Source organism: Notolepis coatsorum (assembly GCF_963971535.1).
Source record: "Notolepis coatsorum genome assembly, chromosome: 7".
Taxonomy (NCBI): domain Eukaryota; kingdom Metazoa; phylum Chordata; class Actinopteri; order Aulopiformes; family Paralepididae; genus Notolepis; species Notolepis coatsorum.
The window spans coordinates 104366624-104390576 of NC_140171.1; the positions used below are offsets into that span (position 1 = coordinate 104366624).

At 44.5% G+C, this 23953-nt stretch overlaps 1 protein-coding gene across 1 annotated transcript in view; it reads right to left on the minus strand.

Annotated features, from left to right (window-relative positions):
* Nucleotides 1–23953, minus strand: part of xpnpep1 (X-prolyl aminopeptidase (aminopeptidase P) 1, soluble) — a 64433-nt gene that overhangs the window by 32743 nt on the left and 7737 nt on the right. Inside the window, exons 3-10 of the mRNA XM_084318068.1 lie at nt 22745–22808; nt 21157–21261; nt 12612–12704; nt 8115–8258; nt 7914–8009; nt 5353–5434; nt 1285–1495; nt 682–771 (exon numbers count right to left, since the gene is read on the minus strand). Of these exons, the coding sequence (XP_084174194.1) occupies nt 682–771; nt 1285–1495; nt 5353–5434; nt 7914–8009; nt 8115–8258; nt 12612–12704; nt 21157–21261; nt 22745–22808 (885 nt within the window). The remainder of the gene's footprint in view (nt 1–681; nt 772–1284; nt 1496–5352; nt 5435–7913; nt 8010–8114; nt 8259–12611; nt 12705–21156; nt 21262–22744; nt 22809–23953) is intronic.

Consider the following 23953-nt stretch of genomic DNA (forward strand, 5'->3'; position numbering starts at 1 on the left):
AACAAGTCAGACACATTCTACAAACGTGTCTAATGTGAAATATATAAGCATATAAGCAAAACTAGATTTTAGGTCTGTGATGAAAAAGGGCCTCGCGGGAAGGGGGGCCTCGCAAAAAAAAAAATAAAAAATAAAAAATAATAATAAAAAAAATTAATAAATTTTTTTTTTTTTTTTTTTTTTTTTTTTTTTTTTTTGCGAGGCCCCCCTTCCCGCGAGGCCCTGTGCGACCGCACTGCTCGCACACCCCCTGAGGCGGCCCTGTATACAAATTAGCGCATACATAATTTGATGATGCACTATTTGTTCATGTAAACAAAAAAAACATGTAATACATTTTTTGTTTGTCTTTGTGTAAGTAATCAACTCTGTCATTTTCATGGTGATATCTATTGGTTAAAATATTAACCCTATTCACCTGTGTTGAAATAGAGCGTTTTTCGTATGATTATATTTGGGTAATTTTCTAAACTTTCCCCTCATGGTATTCTTTGGGACTTTTTTTTGTATCACTCAGGACATAATTGAGGATACAAAATCAGTTGAGTTTGCTTCTTTTGCAACTTTTTTTCATAAAATGACTGGACTATAAATGTGACAGCTTGAGAAGATTGCATAAGCTCCATAAATCAGATATGAGGTGTGTAATCAGATGTTTAGTGCAGTCCAAACAGTGCTTACGTGGGCCGTTCTCATGCCTTGGATCTCACTGGCATTCTTGACAGCTTTGGAGAGGCAGAGGGGGGTGTAGGGAATAGGCGAGCGGTGGCTCTGGAGAAGAGAAGGAAACAAACAAACTAAAAAATTTAAGTAAAAAAACTAAACAAAAGGAAACTATTTGAGACATTTTCTAGATCTTCCAATCACAACTTCAATGCACTTTAAAAAGTCTGATACTCTTTCAACCTTTGGACAATTAGCTTTGATTAATAATAACCATTGTATGTAATTTTGTAATTGCTTTTAGTCTGCTTTTCATGTTTTTATCTTATTTTAACTTGATTTTATCGTGCTGATTATTCATTTTTATCTTTGTGTTATTCTATCTCTTTTCATTGTATACTCAACGTCACTGTAAAAGAGGGAAACCTCAGTGTCCCTCGAGTTACGATTTTCTTTTTGACAAGGTGAACCTAATGAAAAGCTGTATCGTTGGATCTGGTGGGACATTGTTTGAAAACCATGTACTGAATAAATCCTGTACAAAGCTAGGCAGGTGTAACACACCTGTACCATCCACGTACACACAGCAGCCATTTTGTGCCTGTGGTCGCAGTCTCTCACCTTGAGGATAACCTGTGTGAGGGCGCAGCTGGCCTTGTCACAGATCCACACTTTGTCCTTGGGGCCGAGGGCAGCGCAGACGGCCTGGAGCTCGGTGTAGACCGACTCGTAGGGGAAGGTCTGGACGCTCAGCTCTGGCTTGCTGGGGCAGTCTAGCTGCAGGTGCTCCCTCACCGCTGGAACAGAGAGACGCTTCTGGTCCACAAACAACCTGAAAAGGAGCAGGATGGAGAGGTCAATGCACATCACCCCCACCCTCATTCACCTCCACTGGCTTCCTGTAAAATCTTGTGTCACCTTCAAAATCCCCCTGCCGACATAAATCCTTACACACTACCGCCCCTCAATACCTATCCGACCTTCTCCACACCAACACCCCCTCCCGGAATATCCGCTCCTCTGACACAGGCTTGCTTACCATCCCACAAGCCAGGTTGCGGACCTTCGGGGACAGGGCTTTTAGTGTGGCTAACATGCACTTGAGGACGATTTTCCCACCTGCACTTGGGCGACCTCTAGCGGCTCGGGTGTGCATATCTTTTAATACAATATATATCGAATTAAAGCCCTATTTGTTGCCTATCGATAGCCATTTCAGGTGACAAAATCTGTTAGGCGGTTCTCGAGTTACATGCCGATATATGAGGCGTGCGCCGAAGTACAAGGTATTGCGCAAATACCACTCCAGACTCCCGGGGCTCTAGCTCCGTCAATCATTTGGCGATGTTGAAAATCATTGGACAGGGTTGTAGCCAATGAGTGTGGCTGTCCAATGATACCCCACCTGGGGATGTAGGAATCAGGGATCTACTGTAGTTGAAAAATCACGAGTGAAAACAGGAAGAGAAAAAAACGCAGAATAAATTGAAGTCTATGAGGAAAAGGAAACCAGGAACACTACACAGTTTAACAAAATCACTCATAATCACTCATTTCTGAACAGATTTTTATGGAATTTTGACATGTACTACACAATACTTCAGGCTATGGACCCAGGGTGTCTTTCCATCCGTACACATTTTTGGGGAAATACTACTTCTGGACTACTAACTACTACAGAAAAACGTGAGTATTCTACAACTCAAGTTCAGACCGATGTTACTCTAGGTCAGGGGTGGCCAACTAGTAAGAGACTAAGAGCCACAAAAATTACTGTGGTACCACAAAGAGCCACACCATATACCAGCGTTTCTCAACCTTTTTTTTCAGTCACGGCATCCTTCATGTGTTTATAGGTCTCACCCTCTGGCCTCTGAAGTTGCTAATGTCTTTTTTATTTGGGCCTCACAGGGTTAAAAGTACCCTGTGAGACCCACGGTTGCAAAATTACTAAATCACTTTTAGCCATTTAAAAAAATAATGTAATAATTGGTCCTGTTGTTCAGCCTCACAATGCTATTGGATAGTAAATGTGTTTATATGTCCCAGCCTCTGGCCTCTGAAGTTGCTAATGTCTTTTTAATTTGGGCCTCACAGGGTTAACCTCTTAAGCCCGAGATTTACAGTAAAAGTGTATATTTTCAGCATTACGTTTGTTTACCAATGATTTTAACTGTTATTAGTGAAATATAAGATTATAGAAATCTCAGGGCATTGAGTCGGAAAACCGGCACATATTGACAGGAGGAAGTGGCACAGCCAAAAGTGAGTGTAGTCTTTTGAAGGAAGAGACTCAGGGCTTTCGAATTTCGAAAAACTACCCTACCCAGCTCACACCAGCCCCTGTCAATCATCTGACTTCTGGATGTACTTTTTTATTTCTCTTATTTTTTGGAATTATCTCCCACAAACCTGAACGTTATTGCCATAAAACAGAACGCAGTTAGTTTCTCTACCTTTCTGTGAACGTCTTGCAAAAAAACGGTGTTGCAATACGATGAAAAATGGTGGAGAAATTTACATTATAAAAAAGATGGCAGAATTCAGTACTGCATCTACAAAACCTTCTGTTTAATCATCTTCCCTTTATTCATTTGCTTAGATTTTTCAGGTCTGGTGAATTTTAGCATGGTGTTATTCACAGTCAAAGATAAAAAAAATAATTTTAAATAGAATTGATATTCTCCTTTGGTTCATTACAATTTACTCAAGCCTAGTAACAGACACACTATTTCTGACACTGATCTAGTGGTCTGCAAGGGCCTTGAAATGAAGCCCGTACCCAGCCCGAGCCCGTGAACTTCAGGCCCTGCCCGAAAATAAGCCCGACTGTAAATAATATTTTAGGCCCTAGCCCGCGTGAAAACCAGATTTTTTTTTATTATTTATTATAAAAAAAAAAATTATTTGTTTTAAATATTCGAAACACGGTTTTATATGAACTTAATAAATAAACAAAAACGAAAATGTTCAATAGGTCTACCTAAATAACAGATAGTGAAAACGAAAGAAACATTAATATATATATTATAACATATAGCCAAAAATTATTTTATTTTTTTGTTTTAAATATTCTAAACACTGTTTATATATTAACTTAATAAATAAACAAAAACGAAAATGTCCAATAGGTCTAACTAAATAACACATTATCATGCTGAAAACTAACAACCATTATATAGCCTTTTTTCGCAAATTCTATTTCCCAGCGAGTCAGCCTCGTAAAACTCGTAATTTGAAGGCTATATGGAATCTTCTTTGACACACACACACACACACACGACGCAATAGCCTACTCAGTCACTGTACAAACAAACAGAAAACATAAATCAGATTTCGAGCAGAGCAACATTTAGAAAGCGCAACAGAACAGGGCAGCCGCGACGTCACCCCACACACCAGCAAATAATAATAATCAAACTCACCACTTCGCTGTGTTGATGTCAGCAAGGCGTTGAACAACGTTAACAACGTTAACATCCAAGAACAAATTAAAACATTCGCCAACTGGCTATATTACAACTTCAACCTATGCCGCTTCGGTCTGGTTAATTTGTTCAGCATCCACCTGAGCCACGCGCTCCCCTCGAAAAAATTAAAGAGGGCACTGCCCGGCCCGGCCGAGCCCGAATTATTTATTTAAAAACAAAGCCCTACCCAGCCCGAACCCGTCGGGTAGGGCCCCGTCGGGCTTGGGCAAGGTTGCAGCGCACTAATCCATATAATATTATGTCCCTAGATTCAGATACCAAGAACATGCAAATAGACCATAAAAAAAATAAAAAAAAATTATTCTACGTCCTTACGAGTGAAATCAAAAAAGTTAAAAATCAAAAAAGAAAAGTTAAAAAAAAATACTTTTTTATTTCTTTTTTTATGGATGGAAGAGCCGCACATTGACGGGCAAAGAGCCGCATGCGGCTCGCAAGCTACGGGTTGGCCACCCCTGCTCTAGGTCATTAGCACTAAAAGTGAATCTTCTTTATTGTTTCAGAAACTTCAGAATGTCATCTTTCAAAAGAGACCAGGCTCATGCATGTGCTAGAAGTATAAAATATCGTATTTTGGTTTGCAAAAAAAGTATGCAGTCCTCAAAAACGAAAACTAACGAAAGGCTATGGTGAAGAGATACATTTTTAGTTTTTGGAAATATTTTGTGATCTAGCCTCCCTAATGTCTATATATAAAAAAGCAGCCATTCCATAGCTTTGGTGCATAATTCACAAAGCATCCCCGATTTTCTTCTGGCTGTTGCTGGGACCTTCAATAAACCAGTAGTAGATGATCATAATGTTCTTGGGGGCACATAGTTGACAAGAGAATTAGCAACGTAGCTTAGTCCTGTTCCATTTAGTGCTTTGTATCTCCTGTTCGCTGTTTACAAACATACCTTGTTCGAGCCAATCAGCAATACCAACCAAGTTATGTGACCAAGTTGCCTCGGACCTGCGTGAACTGCTGCGCTAAAAGAAAACGACGGGGCTATATGGAGAAACCATACGTTCCTTTCTGCTCCGGGGAGTCTGACGTATACAGCGAACAGGTAAGGAAGACCTTTTCAATATGCGACAGGTGTGTGACAAGTGTGTGACATGTGTGTGACAGGTGCGTGACAGGTGCGCGACAGGTGCGCGACAGGTGCGCGACAGGTGTGTGACAGGTGTGTGACAGGTGTGCGTTTGTTCTGACCTTATTGTGTTGATCCCCACAATACTGTATGCAAAAAACACTGGGTTGTACTCTATGTCTGAACCACGGAGGTTAAACAGCCCTGGAAGAGAGAGAACAATGGAATTACCAAATTAGGACGCTGATGAATAGATCATGATCGATTAGTCTATGTTGCGTATATGTGTGTAATTTAAGCTTAATTAGGAATTAAACTATTAGGAATAAGAAAGTGTGTCTGATTCTTAACCACCAAAACCTGCACAGACTACAATGTATCTATCATGCCAATTAGGGTACCTTGTGTATACTGCACCTTTACTTTTACTCGTAGTATACATTCAGACTCAAATATTGCCATATTTATAGTAACGTATAATATAACTGATAGGGTATACAGACCCTCAGCTGTACCTGTTTACTTTTTTGACGGTTTATGTTTCTCGTATATTTATATTCAGTTAATTATATTGTTTACACTGTTTATTTGTTCTCATATTTCTATATTCAGATCTAATATTGCCTATATTTATGTCTTTCTACTATTACCCTGCCCATACCTGTACCTCCCTCATACTGCTATGATACCCACATTTCCCCAAAGGAATCAATAAAGGAATATTACTATTAATAATCAAATCTGGTGATACCATCTGATAGTAGTTCATAGAGTACATAGAATACAATATTACTATTAATAATAAATCGGGGGATACCCTCTGATAGTAGTTCATAGAACACTCATAGGGTCGTTCGTTGTGGAGTCCATGGGGGTTGCTCTGTGGTCACTCGGGTTACTACTACTTTGTGTACCGTTATGGCTTAGTTGTAATTTGATGACTAATTGTCTAGTTTTTCCAAATTATTAACTTTTGTGGCACAATACTAGGCTGCAAGTTCACACTGAAGATGTCAGAAGACACAAACTGTCAAAGTAAAAGCTTTTGGGTTATTTACAGAGTCCAATACATGGCACTCTCGCTCGTTTTTGCTCTCATCCAAGTAGAGCTTTTACTTTGAAATGTCCTGACTTCTGTGCGTGCCTGTATGTAGGAAGTAACGTCACCAGGAAACTTGGACCAGTCGTTATCAGCCGAGTATTGTGCCACAAAAGGTTCATACTGTAGAAAAACTAGACCATTAACACTTTGAATGCCCCATCATTTTTTTTTTTTTTTCGCGATCTGAATTCATATTTCATCAACCGAGTCGACCGTTGGAAAATCAGCCACCCCAGGCGCTCAGATGTGAAAAAAGCGCCCCCTATCGTCTCCCAGATGGTAATTCACCCTTTTGGATTGGACTCAATGAAAATGAATGAGAAAAAAAAAAAACTGACTCCACATTTTACTTCTCACTCATGTAACCGGGGTCGATCAGCTTCAGTCTGGACCCTCAGAGCAGCGGGATTATGTGTTTTTACAGTATACGCGTGGGATCAATAAAAGGATCGATTTTTTCGAATGGCAATCAGGAATTGGAATAATCCATTTGGATACCATCTGATCTCAGGTAAGGAATCTATGTTACCAGTCTTAGGATAATCAGACCCGTTTTCACGGAGATATAAGCGTTTCCCCTATAATGTAATATGGCTGTTTGACTCTAAGAACGATCAGGAACAGAGAATCGATTTTCAGCGCGCGGCACCAGCGTGCACACGTACACATATACTATCGATAATCTAGCGTTTATTTGAAAACGATTCATAAATAGGCCGACAAATGACAACGTTCTAGAATATTACAGTACGGGGCGATTATCATGGAATCCTCTTTTTTTTCGTGAAAACGAGGGGTTTTCTAAATGCTATGAAACGGAAATGAACCGATAAAAAAACAATCTGCTTCGACAATGTTGACTGGAAATAGGTCATTGATAATGCGACGGGCAGATTAGACACATAGCCATAATTTAAAACATAGATTAGGCGATACTAATGCTAACATTAAAGTGGATGTGGGCATTCAAGCACTAAATGTGCGCCCCCTGCTGGGCATTCAAAGTGTTAATCAACAAATCACAACTAAGCCGTAACGGTACACAAAGTAGAAGTAATTTCACAGCAAGTTAGAGCGACCACAGAGCAACTTTTGCAACAAACTTTGGAATAGTGTCCATCCACATTTCAAAACACCATCTCCAGAGCCACAGTAGGGCCGATCCTAGATGGGGACCAATCCCTCTAGACTTAAACCCAACTGGAACCCTCTTGTCTAAATGTGACCTGATGGCAATCAAAGTCAACATGGTCCTAATTAACCTAAACACTCTGGCCGACCAATCAGACACAAGAGCTCATTAGCCCAGGTTAAGAAGGTGCTTAAACAAGCGTCTAGATTGAGGAACACCCCTGGGGTCCTTGGATCGTGATCGTTGGATCGTGATCAGGTATCAACGTGGGTCTTATGTAACCGTGCAGACACAGTTCCTCTTTTGATAAAGGCACAAAATCCCATAATTGCTCATTGAACATCAAAAACTGAGCCAGAAAGATGATTCCAAAAAATAGTTATCCTCAATGATTCTGTATTAAATTCAACATCACTATTTAGAAGGTATTAGTATGCAGGAAACCATACATGCAATCTCATCCAGCGCTGTGGCAACAAACCAGCTGATCTTCCTTTCAGTCATCTTGGCTCGCAGGGCTGTGATCTTCTCTTGCCAGGTCATACCTGTAGCAAAGCAGTGAAACGTTATTTTTTTTTAATTAATTTCACACACCAATTTCTCAAACATCCTCACAACAAATGGCTCCAGTATAACAGTATGTGTTTTACCGGTGTAGCCCAGTCCCAGGGTGATTAGCTGGGTGCTGGGTCTCACAGGGCGCTCTGTCCACACGGCATCGATCAGGTTGTCCTGCACTGCCACCAGAGAGTGGCCTGCGCTGGTCAGTGCCTTGGATATGTTCTTCCACTGATCTGCAACATACACAAGGGACGGGCATCGATTTTCAAAGAAATTATAAGAAAAGTATGTATGCACGGCTGGGTGGCGCAGCGGACATTGTGCTCGTCACCAACGCAAGAGACACCGGGTTCGACTCCGGCTGTCGGCGTTGCCTCCGGCTTGGGCCGGCCGTCATACTGACTCAATTGGCAGAGTTAGCGGGTGGAAGTCGATGGGTGGTAATCTGGACGTTGTGGACAGCGACTCCTACAGGTCGGTTGGGGGACGCCTGCACAGCAGAGACAGGAGATGGTGAGGGTAGTGTGAGCCTCCCACACGTTACACCTCGCCAATGAGAGTCCGCGCTGGCAGGTGAAAAGATGCGACAGGCTGCCTCCACATGTATCGGAGGGGACATGTGATGCAAGGCTTCTATCCTCCCTACAACCGGCCAGTGGGGCGCATATGCGAGCAACGTTCAAGACAGGGGAGGGTAGAATTGGCACAGCGAAATTGGGATGGGAGAAAAAATTGAAAAAGAGGATAAACATTTTTTACCGGTATGTATGCGAATATCGTTTTGTCTCAAGAAATATATTTTCCCTTGTTTCTACCCGGCAACTACACTGTGCAGTGTATTGAGATGGGAGCCCCATTAACTGTTACACCACTGAACGGCATGCTGGGTACAGCCCGCTAGCTAGCCAGGTAGCATGACAGTATGTTGACAACTGGGGGAACAGAAAAGAAAGAGAGACTGGACACTTAACCCCAAACTGCTCCCGGTGAGCAGGTTGGCACCTTGCATGGTTGCCTCCGCCATCGGTGTGTGAATGTGTGTGAATGCAGGGCTGTACGTTAACTTTTTTTGCACATAGCACTGGTGCTACAGAGGTTGATAGTTTTGTAGCACAGGCCAAAATCTAGCACAAGTATAAAACGTGTTATATTTGTAACAGTCACAAATGTGCCGATTGTATTTGTGTTATTTAGTTGCAGTGCCATGTTTGGCTGTCATTTTCATGCTGACAAGTTGACGTCACACAGCCAGACACGTTACGTGTAAGGAATTATGGGATTTGGTGTTGGGTGTATGGCCTCTACTAGAGGTGGGAATCACCAGTTTCATCACGATACGATATAGATTCTTTGGACAACGATACGATATTTGCCGGTATCTGCCACGATACGATACAATGCAGGTGCCTGCAATCGATATGAGATAATATAAGCCCATTTAACACAATCAGTAACATTTAGATCAACTCAAAAGGTAACAAATATAATTTGGGGGAAAAAAAATTAGCTCTTCCAGACATTTAAATGAAAAACTATTTATTGTTTTTAATACAAATATACCTCCTGTTCACTATAAAGTGCCACGTTTTGATATATTGAGCTTTAAACTTTAAGTCAATTTTTTTTGGAACACGCAACCTAAAACCCCTTCCTCTCCCAAACCGTTCCTGCAATTGTTTTATGTTGCATGATGATCATGCATACATTTATTATGTATTATATTTTTTATGTTTAAATATCAACATCATCTGTCCACCCTCAGTACATTTACTATCAATATAATATACTCGTCTGACTTGATCATATCTTTTCAAACGCACGCACACACACAGAGCGAGAATGCCCCTCCTTCCCAGTCCCCACTCTGCTGTTCTCTGTCGCTCTGAACAGGGTTTTAGCTTGTTGTTAGCTTATGCTAACGGGACGTTAATTCCGGTCTTAAACACGACGTGGTCATAAAGGAATGGCGAGGATTGCAAAGCATGTTATATGCATTTGACCCGTTGCGGAATAAAACAGCAGGGATTTGTTTTGGGTCGCGAAATAAGCACACTAGCCTTGCTATGTTGCAATGTCCGCGTTCCAGACGCTACTGAGACGAGTACTGTTGTGTCAGAGCCGTGTGCTGTGGAGCGGATATGAGTCACGACACCACGGATTTTCAAAATAAGAGTATCGAAATGAACTGAGCGTTGCTAGCTGCCGGAGCCATAGTTATTATAGCTGGAGCTGCGCTTAGGCGGAAATGAGACCTGCGACAGGATTTTCAACATAAGAGTATCGATATGAACCGAATGCCTATCGCACCAGTGCTACTGAAGTAAATCCATTCATCGCACAGACCGCTGTTGCTGTAGCACGTGCGATATATATATCGCACTGTACAGCCCTGGTGAATGGGTAACTTTCAGAATTAATGCTCCTAAATATCTAGCTGTTAGCAATGACAGCAGCCAGCTAGCTCGCTTGTTTGATTATGTCACGTTCGCTATCAACACTTTCGCTGTGTTTTCCTTTTTACCCCCTTAAATGCCGTCACCCACTTGAATGTTAGCGTTAAAAACGCATAATCTATGTTTTAAATTATGGCTGTGTCTAATCTGCCCGTCGCTTATCAATGACTTGTTTGCAGTCAACATTGTCGAAACGGATTTTTATTTTTTATTTTTAAATCGGTTCATATCCTTTTTATAGCATTTCGAAAAGCTATCGTTCTCTCGAAAATTTCCAGAAAATAGAAAGATTCCCCCATAAACTACATTTATTGGAATATTCTCGAATACACTAGACACGTTGTCATTTGTCGGCCTATTTATGAATCGTTTTCAAATAAACGCTAGATTATCGATAGTATATGTGTACTTATGCACGCTATAGAAGCGGGCTGAAAAATCTATTCTCTCATTTCCTCAACATCACACACACACACAGCACATGCTGTTATCTCAGTGAATACAGCTCTGATTATCCTAAAACTGGTAACATAGACTCCTTACCTTAGATCAGATGTTCTCCAAAAAGATTATTCCAATTCCTGATCGCCATTCCAAATATATTATTGGCTGCTGTAAATATATATTCCACGCTGCTTTCCAACTCGCGATCACTTCCCTCATCATCAGATCCATCGCCAGCTAAATGCTGCAGCCAGGCTACTCACAAGGTCAAAAAAATCATGTCACATCACTCCCATTCGGCATCCCTGCACTGGCTCCCGGTACACTATAGAATTCACTTCAAAGTCCTCACTTTCACTTTCAGAGCACTTCACGGTCAGGCCCCTATCTACATCACTGAACTCATCCATCCCTACACCCGCTCACTCAGATCTGCCGATCAGCACCTCCTGGTGGTCCCCAGGTCCAGGCTGAAAACAAGGGGTAATCGAGCCTTCGAGGTGACAGCACCAAGGCTCTGGAACGCTCTCCCCCTGGACCTGCGAACTGCCCCCTCTGAAAACTCTTTTAAAAAACAACTAAAAACACATTTGTTCAGACAGGCCTTTGGTCATACATAGGCACTTGTTCTTGTCCTCACTGTTCCTATAGTTTTGTTTTAATTAGTGACTCATGATTTTATCCAAATTCTTTTATTCTACTTTTTCTATCTAGTTTCACTGTTTTTTAACTGCCGTCTGTTGTTGTTGTCATTTATTTCTGATTTTGTTTTATTGTGTTTTTTTTATATTAAGCTGTAGTGTAAAGCACCCTGTGCATTCGTGCTGTGAAGGGTGCTATATAAATAAAAGTCATTCATTAATTCATTCATAATGGAGCCAGTAGGCTCCCCCCACAGCGTGTATGCTTTCTACAACGCAGTTCGGCGATTTGTGAATCTGATTGGCCACTGACGTTTCTGGTCATGTGACATGTGCGCCCAATAGCGTGACGAGCTGTGTCTTTGCCCATTTCCGCGTCGAACAGCCTGCAAAGCACCTGGCGTTCTATCGCCATGCTCTAAGACAAACTCTAACCTTAACCAACTTCGAAAGAGTGCCTAAGCTTAACCGTCGAAAGAAGGGCAGGCGTTCTATCGCCATGCTCTAAAACAAACTCTAACCTTAACCAACTTCGAAAGAGCGCCTAAGCTTAACCAGTGTAGACACTTGCGGTCCCACGATTGGGCGTACATGTCACATGACCAGAAATGACCTGGCCAATCAGATTCGCTAATCGCCGAACTGCGTTGTAGAAAGCATACAAGCCCCCCCACAGGGATCTCCCAGTATAATCGAATGGCCTGCAGTTACACAGGGATAGACGATAGGGGGCGGTATTTTCCCATCTGAGCTCCTAGAGAGTCTGCTGTACCAACGAGAGACTCGGTTGATGAAATATGAATTCAGATCGCTAATAAAAAAATCAAACGACAATTAGCGTCGTCGGCACTCAACAGGGGGGGCATGATAAGACGACAATAGACGCCGCTAAATCATCATGTGATTTTTTATTAGTATTCGAATAGTTCCCAGTGACTATTGATATTGTGCGACAGGTCCTTTTCCTTCCTTTTGCCCCCTTGATGTGCACACTGAGTCTGACGTGGACAGCGAACAGGTCTATAGAACATGTGGATGTAAAACCCACCAGCAGCTATGATCCAGGGATCCACCCCCACTTTGGAGTTCTCAGGCAGGACACTGATCAACCAGTCCTCCTGGGAGGGGGTCTCCTTCAGTCCTAGACGTGGTAAACGCAAGAAAAATACCTTACTCACCATGTAAAGATCATTACTTAACCCTGTAATTATCCAATAATGATAATAATATTAGTAGTAGTAGTAGTAGTAGTAGTAGTAGTAGTAGTAGTAGTAGTAGTAGTAGTAGTAGTAGTAGTAGTAGTAGTATTATTAATGCTCAAATGCAGTGGTGGAAAGTAACTAAGTATTTTTACTCAAGTACTGTACTTAAGTCCAATTTCCAAGCTACTTCTACTTCACATAAGTATTTTCATTTTAGGGAACTTTGTACTTTCACTCCACTACATTTCAAAAGGAAGTATTGTACTTTTTACTCCACTACATTTCAAAAAGAAGTATTGCCTTTTTACTCCACTACATTTATCTGAACCCATTAGTTACTAGTTACTTTGAAGAAAAGGATTTAGCATAGAAAACATGGCAAAAATAATATATATGAAGATTATATACTTTCAAGTCAACTTCAAATAATATATATGAAGATTATATACTTTCAAGTCAACTTCAAAAGGACGTAATCAGGGCAGCATAACTGGATCACATACCACTTTAACATCAACCTTTAGACATCAGTGGATGGAGGTTTGAACGCTCCCAAGCATTGGAATACACAAATGTCATGTAGAATGCATACTGTTGTGAAGGGCCAGATTAAACTGAATATATATATGTATCGTTTGATATACTTTGTATATTATTTATATATATACACGGAATATCCCTTTACCTGCGTACAGACCAGAGTAATATTCGCTCTCCTATTGGACAGCGCCCCCAGGCGCCAACGCGCAAGCCCCCAACGGCAAGTTCAAAGACAACTGCAGGCATGTCAGAACATGCCCAGAGTCAGCGTAGTAATACGAGACAAGGACTGAGGTTGGGACTAGATATTCACTTAAGTATAAATACGGCGCAGGTGTAAACAGCAGCACTTCGTTCATTCAGTTCATCTAAAGCAGCAGTGTGACAAGTTCGGTAACATTGAAGTGAGCAACCGTGCGTTTAGAACATATGCGAATAGAATAGTAAAAGTGTCAGAGTTTAGTGAAGTAACGTCAAGTTCGACCTAGTTTAATGTGAAGTATAGTGCACAGGAGAATCGGCGTCGGCGATTGCAGAACCATTCCTGGTTGGATTATATTGCTTTGGGACGTGACCACCGGAGAAGAGCATCGTTGATTTCCACTATCGTTTGGGATTTAACCTCGTGAGGATTACCACTCGGGCCTGCCTCGTGGACGGGGCTGGCTAGCTGTCATCAATGCTGTCGAGCATTTTGGATTACAACTATTGCTTTTGGCTGCTGATCAAGGGAGTACAAGCACCGACTCCTGTACCTGGAGTCTCTTTATTCCTCGTTGACTCAGACGGAGTACCCGAACATTCCTCTACCCTCCAGGCCTTACACCCCGGAGGGAACCCATTGTCTCCAGTTGGTACCAGTGTTGCCCTATATAATTGCTACTATACAACAGGTGGCGTCAGCTTAGACCCATCGTAGGATTCCTGCTATTCTTAGTGACTTATGCTCTTGACTGACTTTACGTATATTCTTCGCCATACAAGCGCAACCCTAATTCTCATTCTGTAACCTAACGTTGCCTAATAATAATAAATTACCCTCCAATAGTATTTCTGTGTCAATGCCGTGTTCTTGTGGGTGTTCACCATCTATATTTGATGTACTGTCTGGCCAGTAATTAAAGTACATAACTAGCAGTGGTTTAATCTATCACAATCTTTAATACAGTCAGGGTTTTGTAACCCCTCAGTTACAATTGGTCCTTCGAGCCGGAGGGTATCAGTGTAATATTTAATATAATATTAATATTAGACATGGCCAGCGGTGAACACTCCCCAAGCGGCTCCCCAAAGCTAGAACGCCCGCAGCGCAAACGTCAGCCACCTCCATATCTGGAGGAATTCGCTTTCGTTCTACCCCCTAGCTTATCTAAACAGACGTTAAATACGGATAAAGCGGATAGTCAAAGCATGTCCAATCCTATCGACTTGGCGACCCTGCCAGTAGAGACCCCAGTGGGTTCAAACGAAACTGACTCAGCTCACGGGGGGGACCAGGTGGGACATGACATGACTATACCTCCAGACAGCGTCACCGGGATAGACCCCGGAGCGCTCCAGGATAAAGAAAGCGCTCCAGGGATAGAACCCGACACATAACCAAGTGAAGAGAACCGCGCCCAGGAGATAGACCTCGGAGCGCGCCAGGAGAACAGATCTCCAACAAGCCCTGTCAGCACCCGATCACCTCCGCCAGTGTCATCCCCCAGCGAGGCGGACCAGAGACTGGCGCAAGCCTTGATCGCCACACTGACAGCCTCCACCGAAAGAGACCGACTTCAGGGTGAACGCGACCGGCTTCAAGCAAAGCCGATTAGTGAGCGCGAACACTCCGCCACGGAAAGAGAGCGCCTCCACGCGCAACTCCAAGCGCAAGCCCTTGGTGAGCGCGAACACTCTGCCATGGAACGAGAGCGCCTCCAGGCTCAACAGATGAGCGAGCGCGAACAACGAGAGCGCCTCCAGGCGCAACAATTAAGCGAGCGCGAACACTCTGCAGCGGAACGAGAGTGCCTTCACGCGCAACTCCAAGTGCAAGCCCTTAGTGAGCGCGAACACTCTGCAACCGAACGAGAGCGCTTCCAGGCGCAACAAAGGAGTGAGGACGACCGCATAAGACTGGAGGAGAGGCGCCTTCAGATGGAAGAGAACATAGAACGAGACCGCGCCAATGCACAGCGCGACGCCGCCAATGCCCAGCGCGAAGCAGAGCGCGACCGGCTGCAGGCGCAGATGATAGAACAATTGATTGCCAGGGCGACACCCCCTCTCTCCGCACGGAGCTCCCGGAGATCATCACGACAAGGGTCTAGGGCACCTTCCCCTACCCGACAAAGCGACCCGGGACCCGGCCAACAGGAGGAACCTGTCTACGTCTCCGACCCCCCTCCCCGACCGGTCCATACGAGACCCAGCCAACGGGAAGAACCGGCCTACGTCGCCGAGAGACTGACTAGAAGACTCCAGGACCTAGAAGAGGAAGAGGAAGAGGAGGAATGTCAAGCCCACCAGCAGCAACGTACTCTGGACCAAGAGGCCCAGTACAGCCCCGACTTCAGCCCCGAGTCACTGCACTACAAACCCCCGACCCAACTCACGGGTGAGTTTGACGTACAGTCAGCACCGAGGAACAGCACCTGGGGACCCGGCCTCTGGTACTGTACCCACCAAGTACTAACCCACGACCACACGTACGGGGAGACTCGCCCAGGAGGCCTCTTCCCCTACGCTCACCAATGTGCCAGCCATCCATGGCATCGTACCTTGGCACACCGACGTTCCCCGACTTTACGCGCGAGGACAGAGCACAGTACACGGAATTACGCATGTGTTTGGAGACTATGATGTCCGACGTCCCCGACGAGTCGTACAAATATGCCATCCTCCTCAAGCATCTCAAGGTGCCCAGAGCGCATAACATAGCGCTGGCATATTCCAACTCAAGCACCCCATACTCCGCGGCTCTAGTGGCCCTCGACCAGCGTTATGGACGCATATGGGATTACGTGATCCAAGAAATACGGGATATCGACCGCCTCCCCCCAGCCAAAGACAATAGAGCACTGGATGACCTCTCTATCAAGGTACAATCCCTCGTGGGGATGCTGGGGTCCCAAAAGGAGAAGGGGAGACATGAACTGTATGCAAATTCTAACGTGGAGCGGATACTGGAGAAGCTCCCTCCAGCCCGTCAAGAGCGTTTTCGGCGGCAGAGAGACCACCGCGACCCCAACGGCCCAGAAGCATCCCTCCTAGACCTAGCTGATTTCCTCGCCAGGGAGGTCAGCAGTCTACGACTGGACACATTCGTGTGGAGTGACTCTAGCCCTAGAGATGGACCGCGGAGGTTCAATGACAACCGCCGGTCCGTGACAGTTATGCACCAAGCCGAGGTTGAGCCACGGCAGACGAGCCACAACACCCACGTCAAGGAGAAGTGGAAGGCTGTGTCAGTACTGTGAAAATGAACATTGGCTGTCTCAATGTGACACCTTCAAGAGGCTGACCGCTGACGAGGTGAGTCAGTGGATCAAAGCGAACCGCCGCTGCTTCCGCTGCGCGCGCAGCCATATGGCAGCTGAGTGCCGCCTAAAGAAAAGATGCAGCAAGTGCGACGGCGCCCACCTGGAGGTCCTGCACGACAGCAACAAGCGTCCGCCAGGAAACCAAAGTGGGCCCGTCACGGTGATGTATCAGGCCGAGGCGGTGTCACCACAAACCAGTCCTGGACCCCCCCCCCCTGGTGTCCTGACTGCTACAGCAGACACTGGGAGTCACGGTGCTACTCGGACTACCGCGAGTCGGCACCACTACAGAAGATCCATAGGCCCCCCCCCTGGTGTACTTACTGCCGCAGCGGACACTCCATGTCACGGTGTGAAGCCTACCAGAAACTGACCCCCGCCGAAATGGATCAGTGGAGTAGGACGAACACACAGGACCACGCTCGCTGCGATACACTGCGCGAGGCCCACAAGAAAGGACTAGCCCGACAAGGCAACCCACCAACAGGAGTGCTCCACATAGACCAGCATAGCGGGAGCCCCCGAGTGCTCATCAAAGTGGTCAGAGTGCTCCTGAGTTACGAGGACAAGGTCCTGGACACTTACGCCGTCCTAGACGATGGGTCTGAAAAGACTCTCCTCCTCGCTTCCGCCGCAGCCCAGTTGGGCCTGCGGGGTGCCAAAGAAACAATGACAATCCGTACCATTAGAAGAGACCGGAAGACCATAAAGGGTGAAAATGTCTCCTTCACGATAGCAGCGGTCGAGCAGCCCGAGAAGCAGTATAGCATCACTAACGCCTTCACCAGCCACGACATAGGCCTGTCAAGCTACAACTACCCCATCCCACAGCTGATGGCGAAGTATGTGCACCTACGTCAACTACCTATACCGCTCATCGACGGCGCCACACCGACCCTGCTCATAGGCTCCGACCACGCGGACCTCATTCTCCCAATTGAGGCGGCCCACATCAGACCCAAAGGATGCCCAGTCGCGGTTCAGACCCGAGTGGGGTGGACGCTCTAAGGGCCCCCTCTACGGACTTGACAGTCAACCCACGTCTACACGCTGCCTGCACACAAAGGTGAGCGACACCGGCCACTCTCTCGTACAGCCCGTTGAGAGGCTATTGACATTAGACGAGAGGCCTGTGAGAGAACCGTGGGCCCAAGAAGAGGGAGTTCCGAACTCCACCCCCCTCAGCTGCGCTCCAAGCGACGTAGCTGACCTCGAACCCAGCACCCCAAACGACTTCTTGATGGGGCGGCCGGAACCGGCCCCTCCTCAGACGGGGTACAGACCGAACAAGAGGAACAGACGGAGGATGTGGAGACACAGCCAAGCACAGATCAACCAGTCTCAGGTAGAGTTGTTCCGATACCGATACCGGTATCGGAAATGCCGCCGATACTGCCTAAAATGCTAGTATCGGTATCGGCGAGTACACGTAAATTCTAGCCTCCGATCCCATGATGTAATTTATCTCCTGCCGAGTCCTGCGGAGAGTGAGGATTATAAAATGAACATGTTTTAAAGTGTGATGCTGTGTCATTTTAACAGCAGATACACTTTCTTAAATTCCATTGTCCCCGACAGTGCGGTGTGACGGGGAGCTCGGACGGGAATCGGGATGTGTTTGGCTGGTGTTATGATAGCATTAGCTGGAAAGATAGCTAGTGGAACAACATCCGCTTTTAACGTTACATCAAATCAGATGATCGCCTGTCCTTTCTCCAGGACCTAACACTGTCCGTGACCGTCTATCAACAATAATGCACCCACGGTGAATTGTATTTAAGTTAAGTAGCTACGGACTAGCGTTAGCTGACTATTACTAACGTTATCTTAATGTCACTGCGGGAAGGCGAGCTAGGTCAGTTAGCTTAGCTTGATAACGTTACCGTGTCTAAAGTTGGTGCTATTCACATAATCCAGCAATAATGGCTGCAGACCTGCAAGCAAAGTACAGCAAGTGCCAAAGGATAAGAGTCTGAGGCGGAGTTTCAAAAGAGAATGTTGAATATTTATTTTGCATCAAAAACCACAACATGAACGTTCTATCTGCCACTAGCTTACAGACTGAATAGGGTATATCTGCAGAGCCACTGAGTAGCGAGTGCAACACCGTTTAATGTCCGTGTGGATCATTGGAGTAGGGTATATCTGCAGTGCTGCAGCCCATACTCATTGATTAATGATACTAATACAAATCTATACAATCACCTGTTGTTGAATAAATACCATACGTTCTAGTTATTACTAAAAAACAGTATAACAGTATCTAAAAAAAAAAAAAAAAAAAAAGTATAATTTATATAATTTTTTAATTCTTTTTTTTATGCACTGGTATCGGATAAATATCGGTATCGGCCGATACCCAAAGCTTAGGTATCGGAATCGGATCGGAAAGGGAAAAATGGTATCGGAACATCTCTAGTCTCAGGCCCGCTTCCTCCTAAGCTCCCTACCATCCCTTCCAGCCCGTCAGAAGCGGGTCAAGGACAGGGACAACTTAAAAGTGGACACATTCGTTATGATCATAGACCAGTCACTACCCCGAGCTGCGTGGCCGGCCGGCCGCGTAAGCAAAGTGATCACTGGTGCCGACGGAAAGGTCAGAGCGGCAGAAGTTATTGTCCAGGGGCGGACCTACACCCGACCCGTGGCGAGGCTGATAGAGTTGCCGAGGCTCCCTGACTCCCCTGATGACGACCATGACCCACTGACTTTGTAGATTGACCTACTCCTCACAACAGACATTGAGCAGTTGACTAGACTATTAATCTGTCTCCCTTTTAACTAATTAGGTGCGGACTAATTAGGAGGCGGCTGTTGTGAAGGGCCAGATTAAACTGAATATATATATGTATCGTTTGATATACTTTGTATATTATTTATATATATACACGGAATATCCCTTTACCTGCGTACAGACCAGAGTAATATTCGCTCTCCTATTGGACAGCACCCCCAGGCGCCAACGCGCAAGCCCCCAACGGCAAGTTCAAAGACAACTGCAGGCATGTCAGAACATGCCCAGAGTCAGTGTAGTAATACGAGACAAGGACTGAGGTTGGGACTAGATATTCACTTAAGTATAAATACGGCGCAGGTGTAAACAGCAGCACTTCGTTCATTCAGTTCATCTAAAGCAGCAGTGTGACAAGTTCGGTAACATTGAAGTGAGCAACCGTGCGTTTAGAACATGTGCGAATAGAATAGTAAAAGTGTCAGAGTTTAGTGAAGTAACGTCAAGTTCGACCTAGTTTAATGTGAAGTATAGTGCACAGGAGAATCGGCGTCGGCGATTGCAGAACCATTCCTGGTTGGATTATATTGCTTTGGGACGTGACCACCGGAGAAGAGCATCGTTGATTTCCACTATCGTTTGGGATTTAACCTCGTGAGGATTACCACTCGGGCCTGCCTCGTGGACGGGGCTGGCTAGCTGTCATCAATGCTGTCGAGCATTTTGGATTACAACTATTGCTTTTGGCTGCTGATCAAGGGAGTACAAGCACCGACTCCTGTACCTGGAGTCTCTTTATTCCTCGTTGACTCAGACGGAGTACCCGAACATTCCTCTACCCTCCAGGCCTTACACCCCGGAGGGAACCCATTGTCTCCAGTTGGTACCAGTGTTGCCCTATATAATTGCTACTATACAACAGGTGGCGTCAGCTTAGACCCATCGTAGGATTCCTGCTATTCTTAGTGACTTATGCTCTTGACTGACTTTACGTATATTCTTCGCCATACAAGCGCAACCCTAATTCTCATTCTGTAACCTAACGTTGCCTAATAATAATAAATTACCCTCCAATAGTATTTCTGTGTCAATGCCGTGTTCTTGTGGGTGTTCACCATCTATATTTGATGTACTGTCTGGCCAGTAATTAAAGTACATAACTAGCAGTGGTTTAATCTATCACAATCTTTAATACAGTCAGGGTTTTGTAACCCCTCAGTTACACATACTTTTACTTTAGCAATAGGCAAATACTTCTCTACTTTTATTCAAGTATAATTTGAATGGGGGGCTTTTACTTTTACCAAAGTACTCATTTATCTGGGTATTTCTACTTTTACTTAAGTAAAGGAACTGTGTACTTCTTCCACCACTGCTCAAATGTACTTAAAGGGTATACTCAGTTATTCATGCATGCTATTCCTATGGTCTAAGACAGTTCAAGAAATCAAACAATTGGAATGCTAAAACTCAAACGTGTGAGGTCATCTGGTAGGCTTCTAGGTAATTGGGAATGGTGGCAAAGGTGATGCCTCCTTGGTCGAGGTAATAACTCCAGGCTACAGTGAGTGTCACGTGTGTGAAGCTAAACCCTACCCATCTTCATGAGGGTCCAGTTGTTGTCCATCTGCTGACTGGCCTGGAGGAAGTAGCGTCCATCTGTCCACATAGCAGCATGCTGCTCTGTCACTATGGCTGTACCTGCAGGGGGGGGGGGGAGACAGAGAGAGAGAGAGACAGAGACCAATAGAGAGGAGAGAGACAGAGAAGAGAGACAGAGAGAGACAGAGGAGAGAGACAGAGGAGAGAGACAGACAGATAGAGAGGAGAGAAACAGAGGAGAGAGACAGAGAGAGAGACAGACAGACAGACAGAAGAGAGATAGAGAGAAAGATATACACATACAGAGAGAGACAGACAAAGATAGAGAAAAAGATATACACATACACAAAGGAGAGAAAGAGAAAGAGAGGCAGAGACAAAGAGGGGGGAGAGAGAGAGACAAAGATAGAGACGCACAGAGAGAGCGAGAGAGGATGGATTTAGGTATGTGTGTGGACATGAATGATTTATGTCCACATAAATACTAGTATGTCAAGGACATAAACACTAATAATGCAATCGGATATCGAGAGACGGTTAGTTACAAGTGCCTGACTGGCCACATTGTTGCAACACAAACAGGATAATAACACATGATGAAAATAACATTAGCAGGTGAAACGGCTTCATGGATACAAATAGCAGCTTCTCCTCCATACTGAGCGGCTACCAATAACATCAGATACTGAGCAACACCTTGCTGACTGAACAGCTACTAATAACATCAGATACTGAACAACACCTTGCTGACTGAGCAGCTACCAATAACATCAGATACTGAACAACACTTGCTAACTGAGCAGCTACCAATAACATCAGATACTGAACAATACTTGCTAACTGAGCAGCTACCAATAACATCAGATACTGAGCAACACCTTGCTGACTGAGCAGCTACCAATAACATCAGATACTGAACAACACCTTGCTGACTGAGCAGCTACCAATAACATCAGATACTGAACAACACCTTGCTAACTGAGCAGCTACCAATAACATCAGATACTGAGCAACACCTTGCTGACTGAGCAGCTACCAATAACATCAGATACTGAACAACACCTTGCTAACTGAGCAGCTACCAATAACATCAGATACTGAGCAACACCTTGCTAACTACTTGGCCCTTCCCACAATTATAGATTGGTTATTCGACAGGACAGAATGTTAAAGTGTTAATGATGATGGCTGGGTGAGGTCAGTCCAATAGGACAATGTTAACGTGTCAATGATGGTGGCTGGGTGAGGTCGGTCCAATAGGATTAGATTGGAATGGAATAGGACAGGATGTTAAAGTGTTAATAATGATGGCTGGGTGAGGTCTGTCCAATAGGACATGATGTTAAAGTGTTAATGCTGATGGCTGGGTGAGGTCAGTCCAATTGGACAGAATGTTATGTGAATGCTGATGGCTGGGTGAGGTCGGTCCAATAGGACAGAATGCTACAATTATAGACAACGACCACATTCATCAACACTTTTCCTTTTCTTTTCTGTAATGAAAATTAGATCCTGGCTCTGACTGATCATATTCAATGGAGACTTGAACCTGTGCCCACACGCACGCACACACACACAGTACCTGCGGAGCCATTGAATCCACAGATGAATTCACGTCTGCAGTCACATGGTGCAATATATTCACTCTGAGAGAGTGAGAGTGAGCATGAGAGAGAGAGGGGGAGGGGTGAGATCAGCTTAGTTAATCATCAGATCTGAGTGGTGGTCATCATCATCACAGACATTTTAATTGCTACCTCTGTCGCTCTTCTCACATCACGACTTGTAGATGGGGAGAGGGAGAGAGGGAGACAGGAATAACCATAAGGAACCATTTGCCAGTAATGGTGAGACAAACACATTAACAGTGTGTTTTATGACAAGAGAGCACTCAAGATATACACATACAATAACCTTTAACCTGGTTATGGTGTGTATGTGTGACTTTCGATTATAACAAATTAAATGTCAGCACTGACGGCTATGTCATTGTTTAGACTATCGAGCCAAAGATTAAACTACTTTTGTTTAACGAACAAATACGTTTCAGTTCATTTGTCCTTTAATTTAACATGGTTGTTATTTTTGTTGTGAATGAATGAATGAAAAACTTTATTTAACAGATTGCAGAATGGGTACAATACAGTACGGCTCAATACACACAATTGTTAAGGGGATGCAGACCTGAGAAAGACGTTTGTCTTGTTTACATCAGGGTCCCCCATTTTCAATTCATATAGACATTTATGACATACACAACATACATGACATTTATGTATATGTATGTTTATAGGTATTTAGTACTGATACATTTGTGACATAAACGGTATTCAAATATACAGTACTGTTACCCCTAGATCCTGACAGAGTATATACCTATGATGGGGAGGGGACTGTACATTAGGAGGGGGTGGGTGGGTGCGAGAGAAATATACATACGGCGGGGAAGGAATATACATGCGGTGGGGAGGAGACTGTCTATTAGGAGGTGGTGGGGGTTTTGGGCATTTACGGTGGCCAGTTTCGAATTGCAGCCTCCCGTAGGTGCTCTTTAAGAGCGGTTTTGAATGTGGGTAGGGATTCACATTCCTTTACAGCTTTGGGTAGGGCGTTCCACATTGATGTGGCATAATTGCAAAACGTGTTTAGTCCTTGTTTGAGCCGAATCTGGGTTTAACATGATTTGTTGAGCTTCCTCTGGTGTAGTGGTTGTGGTATTCACTGACCTTTGGGAAGTATTTTGACATGTACATGGGTACCTTAGTCGTATAGTGTATCTTGTAGACCAGGC